This window comes from Phoca vitulina, unplaced genomic scaffold, assembly GCF_004348235.1.
Source record: "Phoca vitulina isolate PV1807 unplaced genomic scaffold, GSC_HSeal_1.0 scaffold28, whole genome shotgun sequence".
Classification (NCBI taxonomy): domain Eukaryota; kingdom Metazoa; phylum Chordata; class Mammalia; order Carnivora; family Phocidae; genus Phoca; species Phoca vitulina.
This window is the reverse complement of record NW_022589731.1, coordinates 15580757-15603197: the sequence shown is the minus strand read 5'-3', so window position 1 is coordinate 15603197 and position 22441 is coordinate 15580757. Positions and strand designations below refer to the sequence as shown.

The 22441-nt window shown below is 43.8% G+C and overlaps 1 protein-coding gene and 1 pseudogene across 5 annotated transcripts; one reads left to right on the top strand and one right to left on the bottom strand.

The window, feature by feature from the left end:
• Positions 1–48: 48 nt before the first annotated feature.
• Positions 49–22441, bottom strand: DENND10 (DENN domain containing 10). Of its 5 annotated transcripts, XR_004301689.1 has the most exons (10): positions 22316–22441; positions 19665–19861; positions 17332–17411; positions 14160–14308; positions 13060–13171; positions 12161–12261; positions 7764–7871; positions 6256–6350; positions 2744–3781; positions 49–124 (listed from the first exon to the last, which is right to left on the bottom strand). XR_004301689.1 is itself a non-coding variant. In XM_032423247.1 (9 exons), the coding sequence occupies exons 1-9, from the start codon at positions 22368–22370 to the stop codon at positions 3605–3607; spliced, it is 1074 nt and encodes a 357-aa protein (XP_032279138.1). In that variant the 5' UTR covers positions 22371–22441; the 3' UTR covers positions 1859–3604. The 5 variants fall into 5 exon arrangements, 4 of the variants coding, with proteins under 4 accessions (XP_032279138.1, XP_032279139.1, XP_032279141.1 ...); XM_032423247.1 differs by lacking the exon at positions 49–124 and having other exon boundaries at positions 1859–3781; XM_032423248.1 differs by lacking the exon at positions 49–124 and having other exon boundaries at positions 1859–3781; positions 19665–19881; positions 22316–22391.
• Positions 8448–10445, top strand: LOC116644029 (annotated as a pseudogene).

The following is a 22441-nucleotide window of genomic DNA, read 5'->3' as shown; positions in this document are numbered from 1 at the left end:
AGGTGTCCGACCGGAGAACTCTGCAGCAGGTCCAGGTCTGGCACCCGACGTGTCTGCGCCCACAGGTTGCCTTACAGTGACACAGGCCACGGCCCTTTCAAGGCTGCTGCCTGGGCTTTCGAGCCTGGATGGAAGAAGAGAAGAGAAAGGAGAGGCCGTTCTGTCTGACCCACCCCCATGGGGCTGCAGAAAGAACGGCTGATAGGAGAGTCCATTTTCTATGTGTTCATCAGCCTCTGAAGGACACTGTGAAATGACTAATAAACTTACCAAAAGTTGAGTGTTCGAAAAAATCAAGAAGGGTCCACCATGCCCAGGGCCCGGGCATTCCATTGATGGCCCATCTCAAGGTAACAGGAACCTCTGGTGAGCGCTGAAGGCCTCTGAGCCCCAGAGCCACCCTATCTCCCTCCTCAGCTTCCTCCCGTTTTGGACTGCTTAACATCTCTGCGCTCAGCCACCCACCTCCTCTCTCTCCTCACTGGCCCATGACCCTGCCTCCTTCACGGTGAAAACCAAAACAACTGGCCAGCAACAGAACCTCCTGGCACCAAATCTGCGGGCCTCTTGACCCCCACCCCCACCCCCGCCCAGCCTTCCCGCCTCCTTGCAGGCCAGCTGTGCCCTCAGCTCTGGGCCCCTCCGGCCGGATTCCCTCAGGGCCTGGTTCTGCAGCTGCCGGGCCTCCTCCCTCCTTCGCAGTCACATTTGAACTACGTGACTCACCAGCCTTATTAAACAAGCAAACATCCTTCGAGAGCCAAACTTGGTCAAAGACTGTCTCCCCTCACCGTTTCCACCCCGCCTTCCACTCTGCTAAAACTGCCCTCCTCCAGCCCCACCGCCACTCTGCTGGGTGCTCAGACCCAGCCCTGGGCTTGCTCCCCTGAGCCACGGGCCCTCGTCCTGCTGCACCGGGCGCTCCGCCATCCACAAAGCCACTTGAGACCATCTTTTCCTCCCAATCTCAGAAAATGGCACCGCCACGTAACATCACCCAAGAGCACTGGTGTCCCCCTTACTCCTCCCCTCCCGAGGCCTTTCACAGCTGACCCCAAGGTGTCGGGTCTCTAAGCCCCTTTCCCAAGCCTGCCCAGGGCAACAGCATCCCCTGCTGGTATTCCTCTCTCATCTCCTCTGGCTCCTCCAATCCATGCCCCAGCCTGCTCTGACAAACACCTGCATAAAAGCCTTAGCCGGCTTCCCAGTGCATCAGTTCAAGTCCAGATTCCCTGCCAGGCAAAAGCCTTAACCTCACTCATCTCTTGCCACTCCTTTTCCTCACTCTGGACCAATACCCCGTTCCTCATATGGACTATGGTCTTTCCTTCCTGGACCTTCATATCAGCTGTTCCCTGCCAGGCTAACTCTTGCTTATGCATCAGGTCTGACTTAGGCATCACTCCCTCCAGGAAGCCTTCCAGGATTCACAGTACTGAATTAGGTGCCCCTTCTGTGTGCTCCCATAGCACTCATACTGTGTCTAGCACTCGCCGCACCACAGCAGAAGAGCCTGCTTGTTGTCCCTGCGCCCCCGTAAACTGTGCCTCGAGAGCAGGAAGTCTGTCTGGGCATCAGGGAAGGCCCAGGATACAACACCGCGCACGGCACGGCAGGACCCAAACGTCGGCGTACTGGAGGCTGTTTCCAACATACCCTGCCCCAAATCATCAAGGAATGTATCTGTGGCTTTCAGGGTCCCACAGGTTATCTTCAAATTTGGTTAAAAGGGTTTCACAACAGCCTACAAGAACAAAAAATCAGTTTAAAAAAAAAAAAATTCTACCAGGGCGCCTGGGTTAAGCGTCTGACTCTTGATCTCAGCTCAGGTCTTGATCTCAGGGTGGTGAGTTCAAGCCCCGTGTTGAGCTCCATGCTGGGCGTGGAGCCTACTTAAAAAAAAAAAAAAAAAAGTTCTACCAGATGGCTCAGTATAGCCACAGGCGTACACTAAACAAAATTAAAGAACAACACTCATACAAAGGCCCCAGGTGGAGGCTTGGCCACTAACAGGTGACAGAGTAGAAATGCGAGAGCATCTTTTCAAAGAAGACACTGAAGTGCCAGCCCTGGGAAGTGGGGGAGGGAGAAGGGCGAGGGCAGGGAGAGCAGGGGGCGAGCCAGGGGTGGGAGAAGGGAGCCTGAACCCCTTGACTTTCAAACAGGTCTTGTAAGAACTCCCCAGTACATCTGCATTGACAAAAGGGTTTTATCTTTTGTTCGAAGTGGGGAGAATTACAGAAAGAGGGCACAATTCTTCAGCTGCCTAAAACTTACAGAGTATCAAAACATTTCCATTTTATTTCTGCATCATAATCTAATTTTAACAACATTGATCATTAGCTGATATAGCAATACAAAAAATGAGGGAGATAAAGATGTTCATATGCGTTTTCATAAAGTGCAGATTTAATTTTCAATTGTTTGCCTTAGAAACATCGCCTCATTCCACATCCTCCCCTGCCCCCACCCAAGGAGGGAGGGAAAAAGGCTATTTTTTATTTTTACTCAACAAATGTCTAACACAAAGAATAAAAGATCTAATAAAGATTTTTTTACAAACATTTTTCTGGGTAGGTAAGATTTCTAAGGACAACAGTAGTGAGTGTAAAATAACCTTTCATAACTAATTTGAGTACATAGAATAAAATAACAAATACATAATTTAGACCTCCATGCTTATTTTGTGACTTTTAGGTCTCCAACTATGAAAAAGATACATAACCTGAACAAGAACAGTTACCTTCATATGTGGTCAAATTACTCTTACTGAAGTCTGAAGACACTCTCTGGTCTTGGCCTTGGCAATTACGGAAAGCTGCTGTCCCACTTACACATTTACATCCAAAATGGGCTTCTTATTTTACTCCACCATATAAGGACTGGCATCTTTTTCAAAAGAACATTGCCAGCAACAGGGTTAATGAAAGAGTCCTAGTGGCTTACGTTGGCCAGATGCTTACCTCTGCGACAGTATAAATATGGATTGTTAAAGTTGTCTACTCAAGTATAAAATTTATGCAAAATCCTCATAGGCAAAAATGTTCAAAGGCCAAGAAAAAAAAATTCTTTTCTTTTACAAGAAAGTGCAACTGCAGGATCTTTTCTGAATGATCTTCTAGACTGTTCTGCAGAAAACTTAGTTTGGCTCAGAAAGTAGAGTTCCTCATGAGGAATAAAAGTTCTTCCTAGAAGAATATAAAGCAAAATTTCAGGCAGCTTTCTGAAAATAAACTGTTAGTTGGTGGCTACGCAATGAGACAACTGGAACTTGTAATAATGAAGGCTTTTGGGTTTGCTGTGATTTGCAGAAGAACTTGGCAGAGCTTTTTCTCTCTTACTCCGGGACGCCACGCCATTGCTAATGTTATTTATGGTGGTTACAGCACTTTGTCCAACACTGAGCGCAGGCAGGAAACCAATCAGGAGAAAAGAGGAAGGGTTTTCATATGTGTTTCAGGGCTTTTTCAGGTCAAATCGCAATACTTTCAATTAAATCGTTAAAAATATAACATTTTCCTTGTTATTTTCAGTATTTTACGTAGTTAGTGGATAATCATGGTGAGAGAGCTTCCTATCATTCATCAGTGATACATCGTCACAGTCAGATTTTCAGCATCTGCTCAGCTGCCGCTAGATGGTAAAGGAAGTTTTCTGTTGCTGGTGGAAATCGTCTTTGCTTTAGGGCCTCAAAATTGAGAACTAGCTTTTCTCCATCACCAGAAACTTCTGAAAATGGTTCCAGGTTGGTGAAGATTTCTCTCGTTTTTAGGGAAATATCCTTTAATGGAAAATATGCCATTTGTTAGCATCAAAAATTATGAATCGTTGTTGCATTCGAAGAAAATTCTTCCTGCTATTTTTTAAGTTTATCAGACTATAAATTAGGAAAACTGAAACTTTTTTAAAACAACTTAGAAAAGCCAGTGTCCTGTTTTTGCCATTTTAGCCATTTTTAAGTGTATGATTCAGCAGCATTAAGTACATTCACAGAGTTTTATGACTACTATCCATTTCCAGAACTTTCTCATCCTCCTAAACTTTGTACCCATTAAACAGTAACTCCCCATCCCCGTCTCCAACCCCTGGTAACCACCATTCTACTTTTTGCCTTGATGAATTTGCTTATTCTGGGTACCTCATATAAGTGAAATCACACAGTATTTGTCCTTTTGTGTCTGGCTTCTCTCACTTAGCACAATGTTTTCAAGGTTCGTCCGTGTTGTAGCACAAGTTAGAACTTCATTCCTTTTTAAGGCTGAATAATATCCTACTCTATGCACATTTTGTTTATCCATTCATCCACTGATGGACATTTGGGTTACTTTTTACCTTTTGGCTATTGTGAATAGTGCTGCTATGAACATGGGTGTAAATACTTGAGTCCCTATTTTCAATTCTCTCTCATATATATCCAGGAGAATTGCTGGATCTATGGTAATCCTGTGTTTAACTTTTTGAGGAACCCTGCTATTTTTAGAACAGATCTCCTCCCAAAGTCCTTTTCTGCCTGGGGTGAGTAACCCAGCACCTGTCACATGGGCTTTATTCCTCCTACCGACTGACAGCACTTTGCATGGCTGAGGAGTCACCAGAGCTGACACTAAATCATGTCTTTTTCTTGGTTTGCTGACATCATTCATTCATTCAAATATTTTCAAACCCCTACAATATGCCAGGCACTTTCTTCATACATTATACAGAGTCACCTATGTATCACTTTTAGTCCATGAAAAACACAGTAATTCAAAACTCATATTTACATAGTTAACCAACATTGTAAAGAGTCAATGTTTTGGGGCACCAAGGTGGCTGGTTAAGGGCCCGACTCTTAGTTTTGGCTCAGGTCATGATCTCATGGGTCCTGAGATCGAGCTCCACATCAGGCTCTCTGATCAGAGGGGAGTCTGCCCCTCCCCCCACTCACTCACACTCTCTCTCCCAAACAAATCTTAAAAAAAAAAAAAAAAAAAGTCAATTTTTTACCCAAATGTTGACAGAGGGATGGATTGGCAATGACGATCCACACAGAAAGAAAGAGTCTCAGTGTTCAGGTCCTTAGGACAAGACCCACCCACTCTTCCTAGCCAGAGCTGGATGGGCCACCAGCACTGAACAGAAAGAACAGTGCTGCTGGTGGGTTCCCATCAAAGCCGTGGCTTCTCTCATCTGTTAGCTCACAGGCTCCCTTCTGAGAGAGCTGTCTGACTCCTTCTCTAACATTCTCTACCTTGACTTCTTGTTCTATCACAGCATTTATCATGGCTCACAATGATCTGGCATTTACACTATTTTCTATTCATCTACTCCACTAAATACAAGACATGAAGGCAAGGGACTTGCTCCCCACAGTATCCCTTGCCCAATGCCTGACAAATAGTGTTCAATAAATATCTTCCGGGTAAATGAATGAATAAATGGAGAAAAGAGCCAGGTCCAAACAGGTGAGTAGGGCATGCTTAGCAGAGGGGCCCCCCAGGTGGCACAAGTGCAGACAATGACCTCTGGCCCCCATGGGATGACACGAGGGTCTAGATGAGCCAGGGCCTGGGAGAGGCCGGGCTGGAAGTGTATCCCAGGAGAGGAGCAAAGAGCTGGGAACGGGCGCAATGCAAAAAGACAGCAGACAGGAGAGGAGACTGGGCAGGCTGCAGTGCAGAGGAGGGGCTTTATCACCACATAGGCTTAAATAAACTCTTTGACTATCCCAATCTGGCAAGGGGAGAGGGGCGGGTCCATATGGACACCGGGGTCAGCTTGACAGGTAAACCCCAGAGGCAAGTAGACCCCACAGGCAGCCAGCCCTGCGGGGTGTGATCCCAGAGGCTGCCCACTTTGGCAGGGATCTGATTATATGCTTACTGATGTTCTGAACACAATACATCAAAGCTAGATTAAGACACTCTCTCTAAATTCCCCTGCTCAGCAGCAACCTTCTCTTTACAATGCGTTCCTCCACAAAAATTCTGCTAGGAGCACAGAATGCACTGGCGGCCCAGAAAAGCATTCCAGACCACTGGGGGGTTACACTTCTCACTACAAACGCTGGCCTTCAGCACCAGCCCCTGTATATATCTGTTCCCAGAGCCTGAGAACTCTTTGGCTATGGTGCCCCCCACCTGCTCATCTTCACCAGGGCCGTCCCACAGAGCCTCGTCTGAGCATCTGCCCCCCGGCCAGCCGTGCAGCCCTGCCACACCCCGCCCAGCTACACCGTTTCAGGACTCTCAGGAAGTCGGAGGACTGACGACTTACCTGTATAACTTGGCTGTCTGATTTCTCCGGATCTTCTGCAGACTGAACAATGAGCTGGCCAATTTCTTTGTGTAGTTTGCCCATTGTCATGGCCTCTGGTGAGATCAAGCACATGTTATGTGAATATTTACAAGTTTACATAATAAAAACCACGCTGTCTACTTGAAAAAGTAAACAACCACACAGAAGGAACTTTCAAAACAACCAACTGACAACCTCCCGCATTTCCATCTTATTACTGAGCCCAAGTAGGACGATGTGCTAGGAGGTGAGCATAATCACGATTTATACCTCATGTTCAAAATAAAAACATTTCTGTTGTCACTCCAAGGACCAAACCCCATTCGCATAATGCTGGCTGAGATGGGCCCACTTTATAGACTCGGAGAAACCCCAGGCAGCAGGGAGATGGCCACCCCTTCTGGTCCTAATGCTTTAGCAGTTTAAGTGGCCCGGGCCACCACTAGTTTCTTATCACTTTGGCTTTACAAAAGGCCATGACCTCCATTCCCCTGTGCTTACTGACACATCTTTCAAAAAGATTTTCCACACAGGAGTCATGTTCAGCCCTTGTGCGCTGCTCAACTTCTACACCTGTTTTGATCCTCTGTCCTTCGAGGGCGGGGGGGGGGAGCATACTTCCCCTCTCTTAAGTGTGGACTGGACTTAATGACTTCCTTCTAACAAACAGAACATGGAGGAACTGGCGTATGACTTCTGAGAGCGAGTCAGAAGGCACCGTGGTCTTTCTGTCTCTCGGACCACTCGCTCTTGGGGAAGCCAGCTGTTGGGTCATGAGAACACTCGAGCTGCTCTACGGAGAGGCCCACGTGGTGAGGCCTCCTGCTAAAGCCACGTGAGTTAACTCAGAAGTCGAGCCTCCAGAGGACTGCAGCACTGACAGTTATCTTGACTGAATCCTCAGTCAAGGACCTCTCAGCTGACCTCAACTGACCTCTCAGCTAAGTCAGTCCTGAAACTGAGATAACCAATATTTGCTGTTTTAAATCACTAAGTTTAGAAGTGATCTGTTATGCAGCAAGAGATCCCTAATACAGCTTGTTTAAACAGAGACCTGGAGAAACAAGATAAAGAAGCTATCTTATTAACATACACTGTATGGCCTAAGCACCCCGAATGTATTACTACCATGGCGAGACCCATAAGAATAAACGTCGTGTTCTAGACACAGAAAAATCCCTACAGTTTCAGCACAGCATGCTAAGCAGGCCCTCGAATACCAGTTTTAGAGAATCAGCCTAAAAAACAGAACTGCTTAAGGTAGGCAGGGGGAATGGGGGAAACAGGTGAAGGAGATTCAGAGTACACTTATCTTGATGAGCAGTAACATATTGAACTGCTGAGTCACTATATTGTACACCTGAAACTAACATGATGCTGTATGTTAACTACACTGGAATTAAAATGTTTAAAAATTAATTATTTTTAAAAAGTACAACTGCTTGATGACATTTTGTATCAACAACAGAACAGAACAGAGAACGAACCTTTTGCAAGTGGAGCAATGGTAATCTCACTATCTGCCAGATTCACAAACACGTCATAGAGGTCTGATCTATTGCTAACCTCCAAATCCACAAATCCAGCGATGTAACCTGCATTACAAAGATGACCAACATTACTGGAGTAGGAACAAATCCTATTGTGAATGTATCAAAAGAGAATTGAATCTAGAAGCTCATCAGGGGCTCCTGGGTGGCTCAGTTGGTTAAGCGACTGCCTTTGGCTCAGGTCATGATCCTGGAGTCCCGGGATCGAGTCCCACATCGGGCTCCCTGCTCAGCGGGGAGTCTGCTTCTCCCTCTCCCGGTCCCCCCTCTTGTGCTCTCTCTCTCTCTCTCTCTCTCTCATTCTCTGTCAAATAAATAAATAAAATCTTAAAAAAAAAAAAAAGCTCATCAGGTGCTTTTCTTCACTGTTTTATTCAGGGTACATCAGCTGTACCCTGGGCATTTCTATTTTTTTTTTTTTTAAGATTTTATTTATTTATTTAATTGAGAGAGAGAGAGAGAGAGAGAGAGACAGCGAGAGAGGGAACACAAGCAGGGGGAGTGGGAGAGGGAGAAGCAGGCTTCCGGCCGAGCAGGGAGCCCAATGTGGGGCTCGATCCCAGGACCCTGGGATCATGACCTGAGCCGAAAGCAGTCGTTTAATGAACTGAGCCACCCAGGTGCCCCGGCATTTCTTAAGACTTCACTATTGTCAGTTGCCTGAAGAAGCTCATACAACTCTAAATGACCCCAAACTAGATTTTAGTGTCAAGGAAGAAGGCATTTACTTTTCAGTCATTGCTATTCAGGTCAAGAATGATGCTGAGGCCGAGGCGGCAAGGGTTCTATGGACCAGCGGTCCCCGTTTAGGTCTTTGTCTCTAAGAAACCACAGCCAAACACCCAGCTTTCTCAGGGACAGCATGCTGGGAGCAGCATCATCCTTCACCGGTTTCAGATCTGATACAATTAATGCTCAAGGACTCTCTGTCTTCTCTGCACTGGGAGCAGCTCTCCTGCCACAGCCCCTCAGCCCCTGAAAATGTCCGCCTGTGCCAAGTTTGTCTCCACCCCCTTCTTGGTCAGGGGCACCTCTCAGCTGTTGAGCCCATCACTGTCTGCAGTGGTGCTAAAACCACCAGAGACACCGACAGATGAGAGCCTCAGCGGCTTGGCAGCCCCACGTCCCCTGACCTCACTTCTTCCTAGCCGCAGCTTCCAAACCAGCGCCATTGCAAGGGACGTCGATATAGCAGCCAAGTTCATTGGGGCTGGGGCTGCCATGGTAGGGTGGCTGGCTCTGGGGCTGGAATTGGGACTGTGTTTGGGAGCCTCATCATTGGTTATGCCAGGAATCCCTCTCTGAAGCAACAGCTCTTCTCCTACACCGTTCTGGACTTTGCCCTCTCAGAGGCCATGGGGCTCTTGTGCCTGATGGTGGCCTTTCTCATCCTCTTCACCAGGTGAAGGAGCCGTCTCCACCTCCCATAGGTCTTTCTCCCGAGTCTCGTCTGCCCTGTGTGTTCCTTTTCCTATACCTCCCCAGGCAGCCTGGGGAAAGTGGTTGGCTCAGGGTGTGACAGAGGAAAGACAAATAAATACTGTATTAATAAAAAAAAATTTTTTTTTAAGAAATTAAAAAAAAAGGAAGAAGAAACAATAAGTGCTCAAGGAATCAGGGCAACTCAAGAATTAGCAGACCTTTGGAACTGATGCTAAAACAACAGCTACCAGATTTTTCAGATTTCACTCAGCAGTACAATTAAAAACAAAAAAAAAATTTTTCAGGACCAATTTATCAATGCTAAAGTTTTGCTTTACCAAAAGAAAACATTTAAAAAATAACAGCAACAGAAACAAAAATTTAACTGCAGGCCAGCCAGACACAGACTCACTCACATGAGAAAATATGATATTTGACAGAAATGATACGGATTACTGGAGAAAAGAGTACCCCACTCACTAAGTAGTCCTGGGCCAACTGGCTTTCCAACTGGGAAAAAAAATCCCAAACTCACTACAAAAAAACTAATTCTAGGTACGTTAAAGACTTAAATGGGGAAGAAAAAACACTTTCTAAATTTTTACGAAATATGCTTCTACCCTTGATATAAAGATTTTCTTACACAAAATATAAAAACTAAAGTCATAAAAAAAAAGTTTAATAAATTCCAGCACATTAAAATTAGGATTTCTAGAGTAAGGGGATGGGCAAAATGGGTGAATGAGATGAAGAGGTACAAACTTCCAGTTATAAAATAAGTAAGTCACAGGGATGAAAAGTACAGCATAGGGAATATAGTTAATAATACTGTAATAACTTAACAGGGTGACAGATGGTGAGTAAATTTATTATGGTGAATGTTTCATAATGGATATAATTGTCGAATTACTACTTTGTATACCTGAAACTAATAGCCACCCAAGCACCTCAGTTGGCCAACATTTTAAAGTTTGACAGTAACCAAGTGTTGTTGAGGACGTGAAGCAATGGGACCTCTCCTACACTGGTAAGAGGGTAAATTGGTACAATTTCTGAGGAAAACATTTGCCATTGCCTTGCAGCTTGAGAATCTGCTTGCCTTACAACCCAGACATTCTACTTCCTGACGTATGACCTAGAGAAAGTCTTACATGTGTGCACCAAGAGACCCATAATAAGAATGCCTGTAGCAGGGACGCCTGGGTGGCTCAGTCGTTAAGCGTCTGCCTTCGGCTCAGGTCATGGTCCCAGGGTCCTGGGATCGAGCCCCGCATTGGCCTCCCTGCTCGGCGGGGAGCCTGCTTCTCCCTCTCCCACTCCCCCTGCTTGTGTTTCCTCTCTCGCTGTGTTTCTCTCTCAAATAAATAAATAAAATCTTTAAAAAAAAAAAAAGAATGCCCGTAGCAGCACTGTTTTAAAAGTGAAAAATGAGAGGGGCGCCTGGGTGGCTCAGTCCACTGAGTGACTGACTCTTGATTTAGGCTCAGGCCATAATCTCAGGGTCCTGGGATTGAGCCCTGCATCAGGCTCCACACTCAGTGGGGAGTCTGCTTGAGATTCTCTCCCTCTGCCCCTCTCCACCCCCCACTTGCTCTCTCTCTCTCTCCCTCCCTCTCTCTCTCTGAAATAGATAAATAAATCTTATAAATAAATAAATAAGAATAAGGAAAAAAGTCCGAGTGAATAAACTATGGTATATCACTTAATGGGATCCTATACAGCAGCGAAAATGAACGAGACTACAAATAGCCACATGAAAATACAAAATCCTACAAGAATACTGTTAAGCAAAAATAAAATAAAAACCAAAACACAGGCCACAGAAGAATTCATATATCATGAATCCACATATATAAAGTTAATTTAGTAAAACTAAACAATATATTATTTAGAGCTATGTGTTTCTATGTACGGGGCTAGAGGAAGGGAGTGAGGAATGAGATGGGAAGGTACATGAGATGCTTCAAAGTACAGACAGTATTCTACTTTTTCATCTCTGGTGAGTCTGTGAGTGTTCTTTTAATTTTTTTATAACCTGCATAAATATTGCATTTTGGTTTATATGTAAGAAATTTTTCATAATTGAAAAAGCAACAACAAAAGCCCCTATCATCTATCATTATCACTTTATGAAAGAATCTTTTAAGACCATAAAAGTATAAAGGGCATGATAACCTTAAAGAAACAAAAACAAAAGACTATGTCACCACAATATTAGAATTCCTACAGATATAAATAATACTGTTATTATTCTCAGAATCTTTTTTTTGTTTGTTTAAAGATTTTATTTATTTGACACGGAGAGAGCAAGAGAGAGAGACAGAGAGCAAACACAAGCAGGGGGCAGGGGGAACAGCAGGCAGGAGAGAAGCAGGCTCTCTGCTGAGCAAGGAGCCCAATGTGGGACTCGATCCCAGGACCCTGGGATCATGACCTGAGCCGAAGGCAGACGTTTAACCGACTGAGCCACCCAGGTGCCCTATTCTCAGAATCTTACCATTAAAAATTTTTATACAAGTACAATAACGTCATTAAAAAATAATTTTATTTTTCCTTTGAGAAAAAATATGCAAAGGCTCAAAATAAAGTCTAAGTCAAATCACTGACAGGGAAACTTTACAAATTAAAAATAAATCGTATTTTGGTGATGGTTGTACAACAAAGTGAAATGTACTTAGTGCCTCTGAATTACATACTTAAAGATGATTATGATGGTAAATTTTGTATTATGGATATTTTACTGCAATATTTTTAAAAATTAAAAATAATTCTTTTAAGGAAAAAGAATTGGTTGCATTTACCAAAGAAATAATAAATCATTATTCCCTTTAGGAATGCAAAAATACTCCCCCAAACCAACAACAACCCTGGATAAAGCCAAGGCTCTCGTCCCCTGAGATGCTGTCACCTACCTGGGCACATCTGCAGGGCTTCCAGCTCATCGGCATCCAGGTGCACATAGCAATGAAGTATGGTCCAGTCCTGTCGATGCCACACCAGGGCAGGCAGAGTCCTAGGGAATTAAGGCAAGAACTCAAATGGTTGCCAGCCCGCACCTGACTCAGCCCACCCTCCTTCCTCTTCTTCCCCAGGAGGAAACTGGCTATCAGAAACAGAGGGGAGAACGAAAGCTAAACGTGCCAAAACCTCCAGGCTTCAAGTTAAAGTAATGCAATGTTTTAGGGGCGCCTGGGTAGCTCAGTCGGTTAAGCATCTGCCTTCTGCTCAGGTCATGATCCCAGGGTCCTGGGACTGAGTCCCGTAGTGGGCTCCACACTCAGTGTGGAGTCTGCTTGTCCCTCTTCCTCCCACCTGCGCATGTGTGCTCTCTTTCTCTCAAATAAATAAATCTTAAAAAAAAAAAAAAGAAAAAGAAGAAAGAGTCTGTGGTAAAAGTGGAAAAAATGAATGAATTACTTAAAACAGGGGTCAGGAAACTGTGACCATGGATTGGCTGTTTGTGTTGTAACCAGAACACAGACGTGCTCATTCATTTACATATGCAGTTGGGTGGTTGGGACAGAGAACCTATGGCCTACAAGCCTAAAATATTTACTGTCTGGCAAGGAAACGGTTAAACTCCCTGCTCTAAAGTATTCATACTTCTAAATTTAAAGAAGAATCTGCCTAAATTCAGTGGCCTCGAACTACTAAATCTCACCTGACACATTAGACCAAAATGGCATTTCACCCACAGCCTAACACATTCTATTTATAGCAAATGTGCAACAGCACAGAGCACAAAGGAACACAGATTGACCCATAATGGCTGCCAACAAAGCCTCCACTTTTTAATGACCAGAGACAATACCTGGTGAACTCCTGGACAGCTTCTATTTTGGGGTGATAGACGACAATTCTTTTCTTTAGCATCAGCGCTGTGTGTAAGATAACAGTTTCCATTCCAAACTGAGATACAATATCTTAAAACACAAGAAATTAAAATATTACTGCATTAAATAATAACACTGTTATTGGAAAGGATTTTTTGTATTTACAGAGATTCTTTTCTATATACAGAATACAGAAATATTTTCAATACAGAGAACAAAGAAAAGAAGTACCTTATGCCCTTGATGGGCATAGAAATCCCTATCTGCTCCCTAGGATGGATGCTATAGCAGCCTCAACCTGCCCCCCAAGGGACTCTGTGCTGGATGCAGAGATGAAGCCACAAGAAAGTAGAATAAATGATAGGAAGGGAACCAGCATCTTTCTGTCATGAAAAATCCTTATGTTCTAAAAAAAAGTTCACCGACACCCTCCCCCACCCCACACACATACACACGTCATGACTTAGGTCCTTTTGAGATAGCCGGACAAACCTAACGCTCCAACAGGGATGCTTCGAAACGGTATAGAACAGTAGGATCAAGAGCAAACACAGCGCTGTGGGAGGACAAGAATGACAGCTAGCATGACCCTCCGAGCTCCCCTCTCCTCCCTTTTAAGGACCTTGAAGTCTGTGGCTCGGCCCTATACTGCCATTTGGGATGTTACAGCTAGGAGAGAAAGGTGGGGAGTTAAGAACGCTGGGTCAGGGGCTGGAGCTCTCCACATCGAAGAAGTAACTACTAAAATGTAAGGAAAGAAAAACTATGGAAGTCAGTGGAGACTCAAGCCGTGAGATTCAGCTTACCTGTGAAAGAACATTTCTATATTAACTGTCAGAATCCTATGGAAAGGACCACCAAAAAACCTGCTTTCCTAAATAGAATTCTAATCAAATAAGGCAATGTAGAAGTTGAATTACCCTCCTGTTTAACAAATAAATATTACATAGATGAAAGTATACAGGAAGATGGAATATCAGTCTAATGAGGATCGCTCTGGGCTTGGGGATATTACTGTTATTGGGATGGAACTATCTGGGATGGGTTTTTGTTCTGTGCCTTTTTTTTTTTTTTTTACCTTTGATGGAGCCTGCAAGATAGGCCTTTCGGGCATCAAAATCCTTACTAAGGAAAGAGCCATTTTCTTCACTCTGGCATATCCCCTTTGTGAGAACTGCAATGTAACTCTCCATCATTTTAACTGGGCTCCCATGTTTCAGGTACATTCTGCAAGAAAAGACAAAAAGCAACCATGCTTTTATTCAGCATGAACCACACGGAGCAATGCAAACCAAGGCTACGTATGGGTCCTTACTACAAAGTCTAAGTCAACTTGCTAATACACTTCTGAATGCCTGAATCTTTTCATGATATAACTACTTCTAGAATTTAATTTGAAAATGTATCAAAAAAATAACCACTCGAGAGATCTTCAACAATTCCCGGAAGGTGGCTTTCTCCTTACATCTGGGGAAGTCTGCTATCGTCCACTCAGGCAGGAGAATGAGCTGTGGACTCTCTGAGGCCCCATTATTCTTAAAAATATGGCATACTTATCTCTCTATATCTTACGTTCACAAATAGTTTCTAGTTGAAACAACTCTATCTTATTGCTGGGACTTCCTTTGACAAGGAAGGAGTTTTGCGTTGTTCACAGAGAAAGCACTAATTATAGAACCTATATTTATTATCAGAGTTACCAGAGGTAGCTATATTTAGGTAATTAAGAAACCAAACTCTTTTAAGTTTCTGGTGATAAATGCACTCTAGATATATTCATCATCAAGTTCCAGAAAATGCTGACAGGAAACTGGCTGCATTTATAGCTCATATGTGAAATCAGTCCCTAAAATCAGTTCCCCTAAAATCTCTTCCTGTGAATAACTAAATCTAAATTGTGCCTGAGAAGCAGGACTGGGCCTACTTGGGTCTTTTAGTAGCTAAAGGGATAGAAAACTGGAAAGAAAATAAAATCATGGTTTAAAACAGATCAAACTGAAAATCATATTTATTGTACATTGTGAAGGAAAGCAAGTGTTTTAACTACTAACCAAATTTTGTCAATCATTGTGTTTGTTGAGAAATTGAGAAAAAAAAGGTAGAGAACAATGAATATGGTAAACTATCATATACATATAAGATTATCAAACCCATGAACTCATACACACGTTTCTATATGGAGAAAATGTCTCCATTTGGAGGTTGGGAATAGGGGAAAGAAGGGACTTAGTTTTCATTGTATACCTTTCTGTATTGTTTGTAATTTTTTACTATGTGCTTACATTACAACCACCAAACAAACAACACACCATTAAAACTGTAAAATAGATAATCATATGCAGTAATGGAGAAGAGAAACATAGGAAGAGTAATAGGGTAAGACTACTTTTTCCATGACAACCTGGGCCATGAAATACTGAACAGAGGGAGGAATTCCCCCAAAATCATTCTGTAGGAAAACCACAAAGTGCAACTGAGGGGAACTTATTCAGATGGGCCGGCCGCAGGCTGTCACACCGGGCACGGACAACTGACTCCGTGTGCAGGCAACCCGGGTTCTCTGCCACGGCCACCAGCTGGAGGGACGAGAAGATGAAGGGGGTCATGGCAAATGACCTGGACCCCACGTAGGGAACGAACCCCTTCATGTGGGCTTCCCACGGCCACTGTGAGCAGCAAACTGTAGAAGGCATGCTGCCCGCTCCTCTCCCCAGAGATGGAAAGGAGCCCCTCCATGGTAACCTCAGCATCACTGAAAAGTGTTGGTCTATGCGCCTGTGCACACAGACACGTTAGTGAGGTAAGTGTGTGCATGTGTGCGTGCAGGAGTGTGTGGGTATGAACACAGGCGAGGGCAAGTGCAGTAAGGGGTGGGGGGCAGAGGAGGTGGCTGCCAATAGCTTTGAGTCCTCATTTCACCTACTAAACTGTGACAGGAGAAGCGTCCAGAATGCAACAATGCCACGGCGCTGCAGAAGGTGAGGAACCCCTCGGGCTTCCTCTTGGGCAGGAAGTGGGGTCTAAAGCAACCTTACAGTCTGGGCCCCAGGATATTTCCCAGTGAATTCATTGGGTAACCTAACCTTGACCCAATCCAATGAAATGAGAGTCCAGTGTTTGTTCAAAAACAACTTTGCAGTGTTTTTAGCTCATGGCTTCTAGACGGTGTCTCTTCTTAATGATAATAATCTCCTTTTGTGTCAGTGCGACAGTAGCAGACAACTGTTTGTGTCCCACAGTACACTATATACCTGGAACTTATGAGAGCAAGAAGCCTCTCTTATCATAGCTGGCTGCAAAACCAGTAAAACTGCATTTTGTCAAAATATAAACCTACCTGAAACCCTTAAGTAATGAGAAAGTAGACTTCCGCTATAGATATGTATATATGAATGTTCACACACAAAAATGGCAAAAAAAAAAAAAAAAAATCAACCATTTATCAGGCTTATAGTGAGAAAAACAAAAACAACCCCCTTTACCCCCCACCCCAAAACTACTTATTGGGCATAAGCCTGAGGGCTGAGGTTGTAATAAGTAACATTAGAATTACAAGTCTATCTAAGTGACAACAATATTAAAAAAAAACAAAACCTCTCAAAGCCCTGATTAAGGAAAAACCAATGTCCCTAACATATAAGAAAGATTTCATGAACTCTACTGCTTATACTTACCAAGGCAAGAAAGCAGATTGGTATATTTTACATAATTTTTTTCAATAGCTGGAATGAAACTAAAGTTTACCCGAATCACAATTAACCAATTCATCAGATTCTCAGCTTCTCAGCATTCCAGCTAAGAAATATTTTCCTGTGCTTTAGCATAATTCAAAATGCCTATTAATTTTCCCCAAAATGACTCCCACACACAGACTTTGACACCTATGAACCAGCTTATCACTTCACCAGCACTTTTAACTTATCCATCCTGCTAAGGAAAGTTCTAAATTGGAAGTGAGTAGAAGCAACAGACCAAAAGTGGCAAGTGACTCAAAATCCCCAGGAACTGCAATAGTTGTGTAAACTGCTTTTTCTCCTCCCTTCCACCATTTTCCCAAATAAGAGGAGAAGTGTCATCAAAGCAGAAGAGAAAGTTCCTCTTTACAAAACAGTTTCTGGAGGGCAAGTAAAGATTAAGGTGGGGAGGCAGAGGGCTGAAATTTGCTTCCTTGGCGTAGAAATCTGCTATGTAACTATTGAATAAGATCTTCATTTTTGTATGATAGCATTTAATACAGTTTTCATACAGACCTACACAATATCCTAGTGAAGGCGGCATATTTCTCTGGGTTAAAATCTTTGGCGGTCAGAACAATAGAAAAATGAGTCACCTGTCCAAAAGAAACAAAAAAGTATACTTTTTAAAGACACTTTCATAGATTTAATTTTTATTACTATATTCTAGCAAACCTCTGTACAAGACAGACCGGCATTAAAAGGAAAAGATCAAAATGTAACCAAGTTTTCACTTGCTTTTTTATACTTTTATGCTTATATACACATGCATATAAATGACATATAGTTACATATACATAAATATTTAACTTCCTAGATAAGAATGTAATACTTTCAGAGTTAAAATTTTTTCAAAAACACAAATATATTTCAAGTATCAAAAATGTGAGTTTTCATTTAAAGTCCCCTAACCTCATCAAAGCAGAATTAGAAATGCTATTAGACCTACCAATTTATCAGCTATTAATTAATGAAACAGAAGGATAGAAAATAAAAATACATACAGTAAAAATCACACAGTTCCTTGGGGTGCCTGGGTGGCTTAGTTGGTTAAGCTGCCTTTGGCTCAGGTCATGATCCCAGGGTCCTGGGACTGAGTCCTGCATTAGGCTCCTTGCTCAGCAGGAGCCTGTTTCTCCCTCTGCCTCTGCCCCTCCCCCTTCTCGTGCTCTCTCTCTCCTCTCAAAGAAATAAAATCTTAAAGAAAAAAAAATCACACAGTTCCTGAAATAGTCAATTCTCTGTAGAGTGCCATATAGTCTAAAGGACTATTACAAGAAGTTTATCTATATGCCTCTATTATTATAAATATAAATTTCTGCTAATCATATACCTATTATTTCCATTAATGGGACAAAATTCAGAACATTATAAAAAGCAAAGCATTTAAGAAATTTATGAATTTAAGAAAATTATTCATTATAAGTAATATGATTTTTAGAAAGCATATTTTGAAGTGTAAGAACTATCTCTACATCTTGCTATTTTTCAAATCTGAAAAACAGATTTGAAATCAATGTTGCTATTGTTTGGCAGACTATAGGCAAAACAGATAAATCTACTTGAGGATACATTAAGACCTCTCAGCAAGAACTTAATGAACATAAACCAAAGCTTTTTTTTTTTTTAAGATTTTATTTATTTATTTGACAGAGAGAGACACAGCGAGAGAGGGAACACAAGCAGGGGGAGTGGGAGAGGGAGAAGCAGGCTTCCCGCGGAGCAGGGAGCCCCATGCGGGGCTCGATCCCAGGATCCCGGGATCACGACCTGAGCCCAAGGCAGACGCTCAACAACTGAGCTGCCCAGGCGCCCCTAAACCAAAGCTTTTATAACACAATGAAAACTATCTTTTTTGCAATTTACATTTTCTAGTTATGAATCTGTTTCATCTTAAACCTCTAGAAGTTCTTTATTTTTTTAAAGATTTTATTTATTTATTTTGAGAGAGAGAGAATGCGCATGTGGGGGGGTGCTGCAGCAGAGGGAGAGAAGCAGACTCCCTGCTGAGCGTGGAGCCTGCCCTGGGGCTCGATCTCAGGACCCTGAGATCATGACCTGAGCCAAAATCAAGAATCAGACACTTAACCGACTAAGCCACCCAGGCGCCCCAAACCTCTAGCAGTTTTAAATAGTTGCCTTCCTGTTATTTTAAATGTAATTCCTTACATTTAAACTGGTATCTTGGACATGCTTCATATAGTCTGGTTATTGGTTATAAAAGTAGCCCTGGAAGGTAAAGGAAGTTCCCACCTAGGAACACGCCAGGAGTTTAGCCACTTTCTAATATTTCTTTTCTTTGAAAAAAACGTGCTGGTTGCTTGGGATTAGGAAAGCCCACAATGACCACATACTGGTTTTCAACATGTCACATTGATAATGTTCATATCAAATGACACACACAAAAAGCTTACCGAATACATGAGTTTCCTTAATTCTCCTTTCTATTCTTAATATATCCTTACCATCCACAAATGAAACAAGTTTTCTTAATTATGCCAAGGATAATTTTATCCTTTAAAATAGTTTTTAATTATAGAAAAATGCTTCTTTCCACTTTTATTAATCAGAGTCATGACTTTCAAAGTTCTTCCACATTTCTACTCCAAAAGAGTATAACCTGGAAAGGGCTTCACTACCCCAACCACAGGGTCAGTCACATAATATACACCAACAAAAGTTTATAGAATAAATGAGAGTGAAACCTGAAAGGGAACATTCCCAATGAAAATCATGTTTAGTATTTTTCAAAAGCGTATGTGAATGATAATGTCAAAAGCTAAGAGTGACTGGAATAATGTAACATCATGTTAATTATTTTTGGTTGTTTGACCTTTATGCAGTCATACCTTTATCAAAACTGAAGAATCTGGAACTTCGATTGTTGTGATATAAAACCATGTTCTTCTGTACTGACCAAAGACGAAGGGATGGAGAAGTTTGCTCTCATCTGTAAGGCAGCATTTTCTCAGCAGTAAATTCCTTAAAGTAGCTGTCGTGGAAGGATAACACCATACCCACAGAACTTCTCCATTTGTGTCCTTTTCTACGGTGGAAAGATGGTCACTGTGAGAATGTCAAACAGCAGCAAGGAAGTGAATTGATTGGTTACTCAGAAGCATTTAGTGGAATCAGTTTTAACATCCCATTTTACAAAGCATCCCGGAGCACATGTGACCCCAAATGCCCACCTACCTCTACTGGTCAAATTATCTAGCTCTCCTGATCTTGAGTTTTAGGCCACCTGAGTAAAAAGCTTTTATAACAAATCATGAATGAATATTTAGCCTTACAGCTTTGGTAGAGGTTTTCCCCTTTACCCTTCCCCTCCCACACAAATTCTCATAAACTCATCATTATATTTTTATCTATTGAGAAGGATCTTTAATAAATACATAGGAAGGGTTTGTTAAAAACAAAACTGGGGATGAAGAAAATGGTGAAACGTTACTGCTTGTGCAAATTCCGTATTTAAAATAGTAATAATAATAATAATGGTTATGCCATCGTGTATGTAGTGTCATCATCAAAGTGAACACCTCAATAATGTAGCCAAACTTCAGAAAAACAGTTATTGCACATATAGCAGGAAGGATGCAGATTTTGATCTACTCTATAGATTTTTTTTTTTTTTTTTTTTAAAGATTTTATTTATTTGACAGAGAGAGACACAGCGAGAGCAGGAACACAAGCAGGGGGAGTGGGAGAGGGAGAAGCAGGCTTCCCGCTGAGCAGGGAGCCCGATGTGGGACTCGATCCCGGGACTCCGGGATCATGACCTGAGCCGAAGGCAGACGCTTAACGACTGAGCCACCCAGGCACCCTACTCTATAGATTTTAAAAAACAATTTTATTATGAAAAATACCAAGCATTTAGAAAAGAGAATTTTAAAAAATGAATTCCCCCATCTCCATCATTCAGCGCCAGCAACTACAGACACCTGGCTCCTACTCGTTTCATAAGGGGGACAGAGAGCTCTCCCCCACCATTATTTTTTTAAAAGATTTTATTTATTTATTTGAGAGAGAGAGCGACCGTATGAGAGGGGGGAGGGTCAGAGGGAGAAGCAGACCCCCTGCTGAGCAGGGAGCCCGATGTGGGACTCGATCCTGGGACTTCCGGATCATGACCCCAGCTGAAGGCAGTCGCCCAACCAACTGAGCCACCCAGGCACTCCCTCCCCCACCATTATATTGAAGCAAATCCCTTTTAAATCCGTGTCCACATGAAAAATACAAAACCTGCTGAATTTAAAATGATTATAAGTCATCTTCATCTTTGCTGTTACCAGATAAAGTCAGCATTTAACCCAACCTCATTCAGAACTGCCTTCAAGTAGGACTAAGATGCCTGAAATAATTAGGTTTTGTTTTAAAATCACACCAGAAATAAATACAGGAAGCCATTCCCAGATAAATGCATTCCTTTGAGACACTGAAAATATAGACAGTTTTGCTAAACGCAAGCAATGTTCTTCTACATTAGAGGAACAGAATGTTTAGGTGTTTGAGAAAATCTCAATAGAGTATTATTTCAAAGGACAATGGCACGCAGGGAACCGACAGTCATTCAAGCAACCGGGTGCTCGCTGCAGCCTATGGGATGAATGGTTCCTTGAAACACCCAACCCTGAAACACTGCACACGGCTCAGGCACACCCAAAGATCCCAACGTACTTCCTCAACCACTATTTCCTCAAAACTAACCGGGACCCCACCATATGAGATTATGTGGACACTCCGGCTACGAGCATGAGCTTTATCTTATGATGCAGGATTCCTCCACTGGTACGAGTTGCGGCTCCGCGGCTAGACTGCAAGGGTCCCAAACCTGGCTCCACCACTTCCTAGCGTGCGTCCGGCACAAACGACACCCTGGGCTTCCATCTGCTTCTCCAAAATGTGGCCATCAAACATTACCTACACCCCCCGGAGCCGTGGTAGAAGTCTAACGGGAGGTAATTCGTGCATCATGCTCAGTACTCGGGCTGGCACAGTCAGCCACCGAGACTCGAACCGCTCAACCACATAATCCGGGCCAGCCCGGTGCAGGGCAGGCAGTCACGCGTGGCTCCCCGAAGCTCCGAGGTCGGCCCCGCAGCCTCCCAGCTGCGCGGCCCTCGACCGGCTCTCCGCCCAGCCCCCGCCCCGCCTGTGCAGCGGCCCCCTTGCAGCCGCCGGAGCTCGGTCACCCTCGATGTCCGGGCTCGTTTGCAGCACCGGGCGTCCGGGAGGAGGCCCGGGGTCCCTCCGCCCCGCTGCCCGGCCCGAGCGGGTCCCACGCGAGACCGCAGACGGACGGGCCCAGGGCGACTGACCGAGTCCCCGCGCCGAGGAGGCCGGGCCCCGCAGCCCCCGGCCCAGGCCCAACAGAGGGGACCGCGACCTCCTCACCGCGGGCGGCGCCGGAGGCCGCGGGAGCAGAGACCACCCCAGCCCAGGCGGAGGTGGAGGCGGAACTGGGGCGCGGGCCTGCGGGGCAGGGAGCCTTCGTCCTCACCGATCAGGCCGACTCCGAGCATCAGCTGAGTGTCCACCGCCTCAGCGGCAGCCATTTTCCACCGCCGCCGCCGCCGCCGCCGCCGCAGCAACAGCAGCTCACCGCTCCCAGCAACCCGCTCGCAGG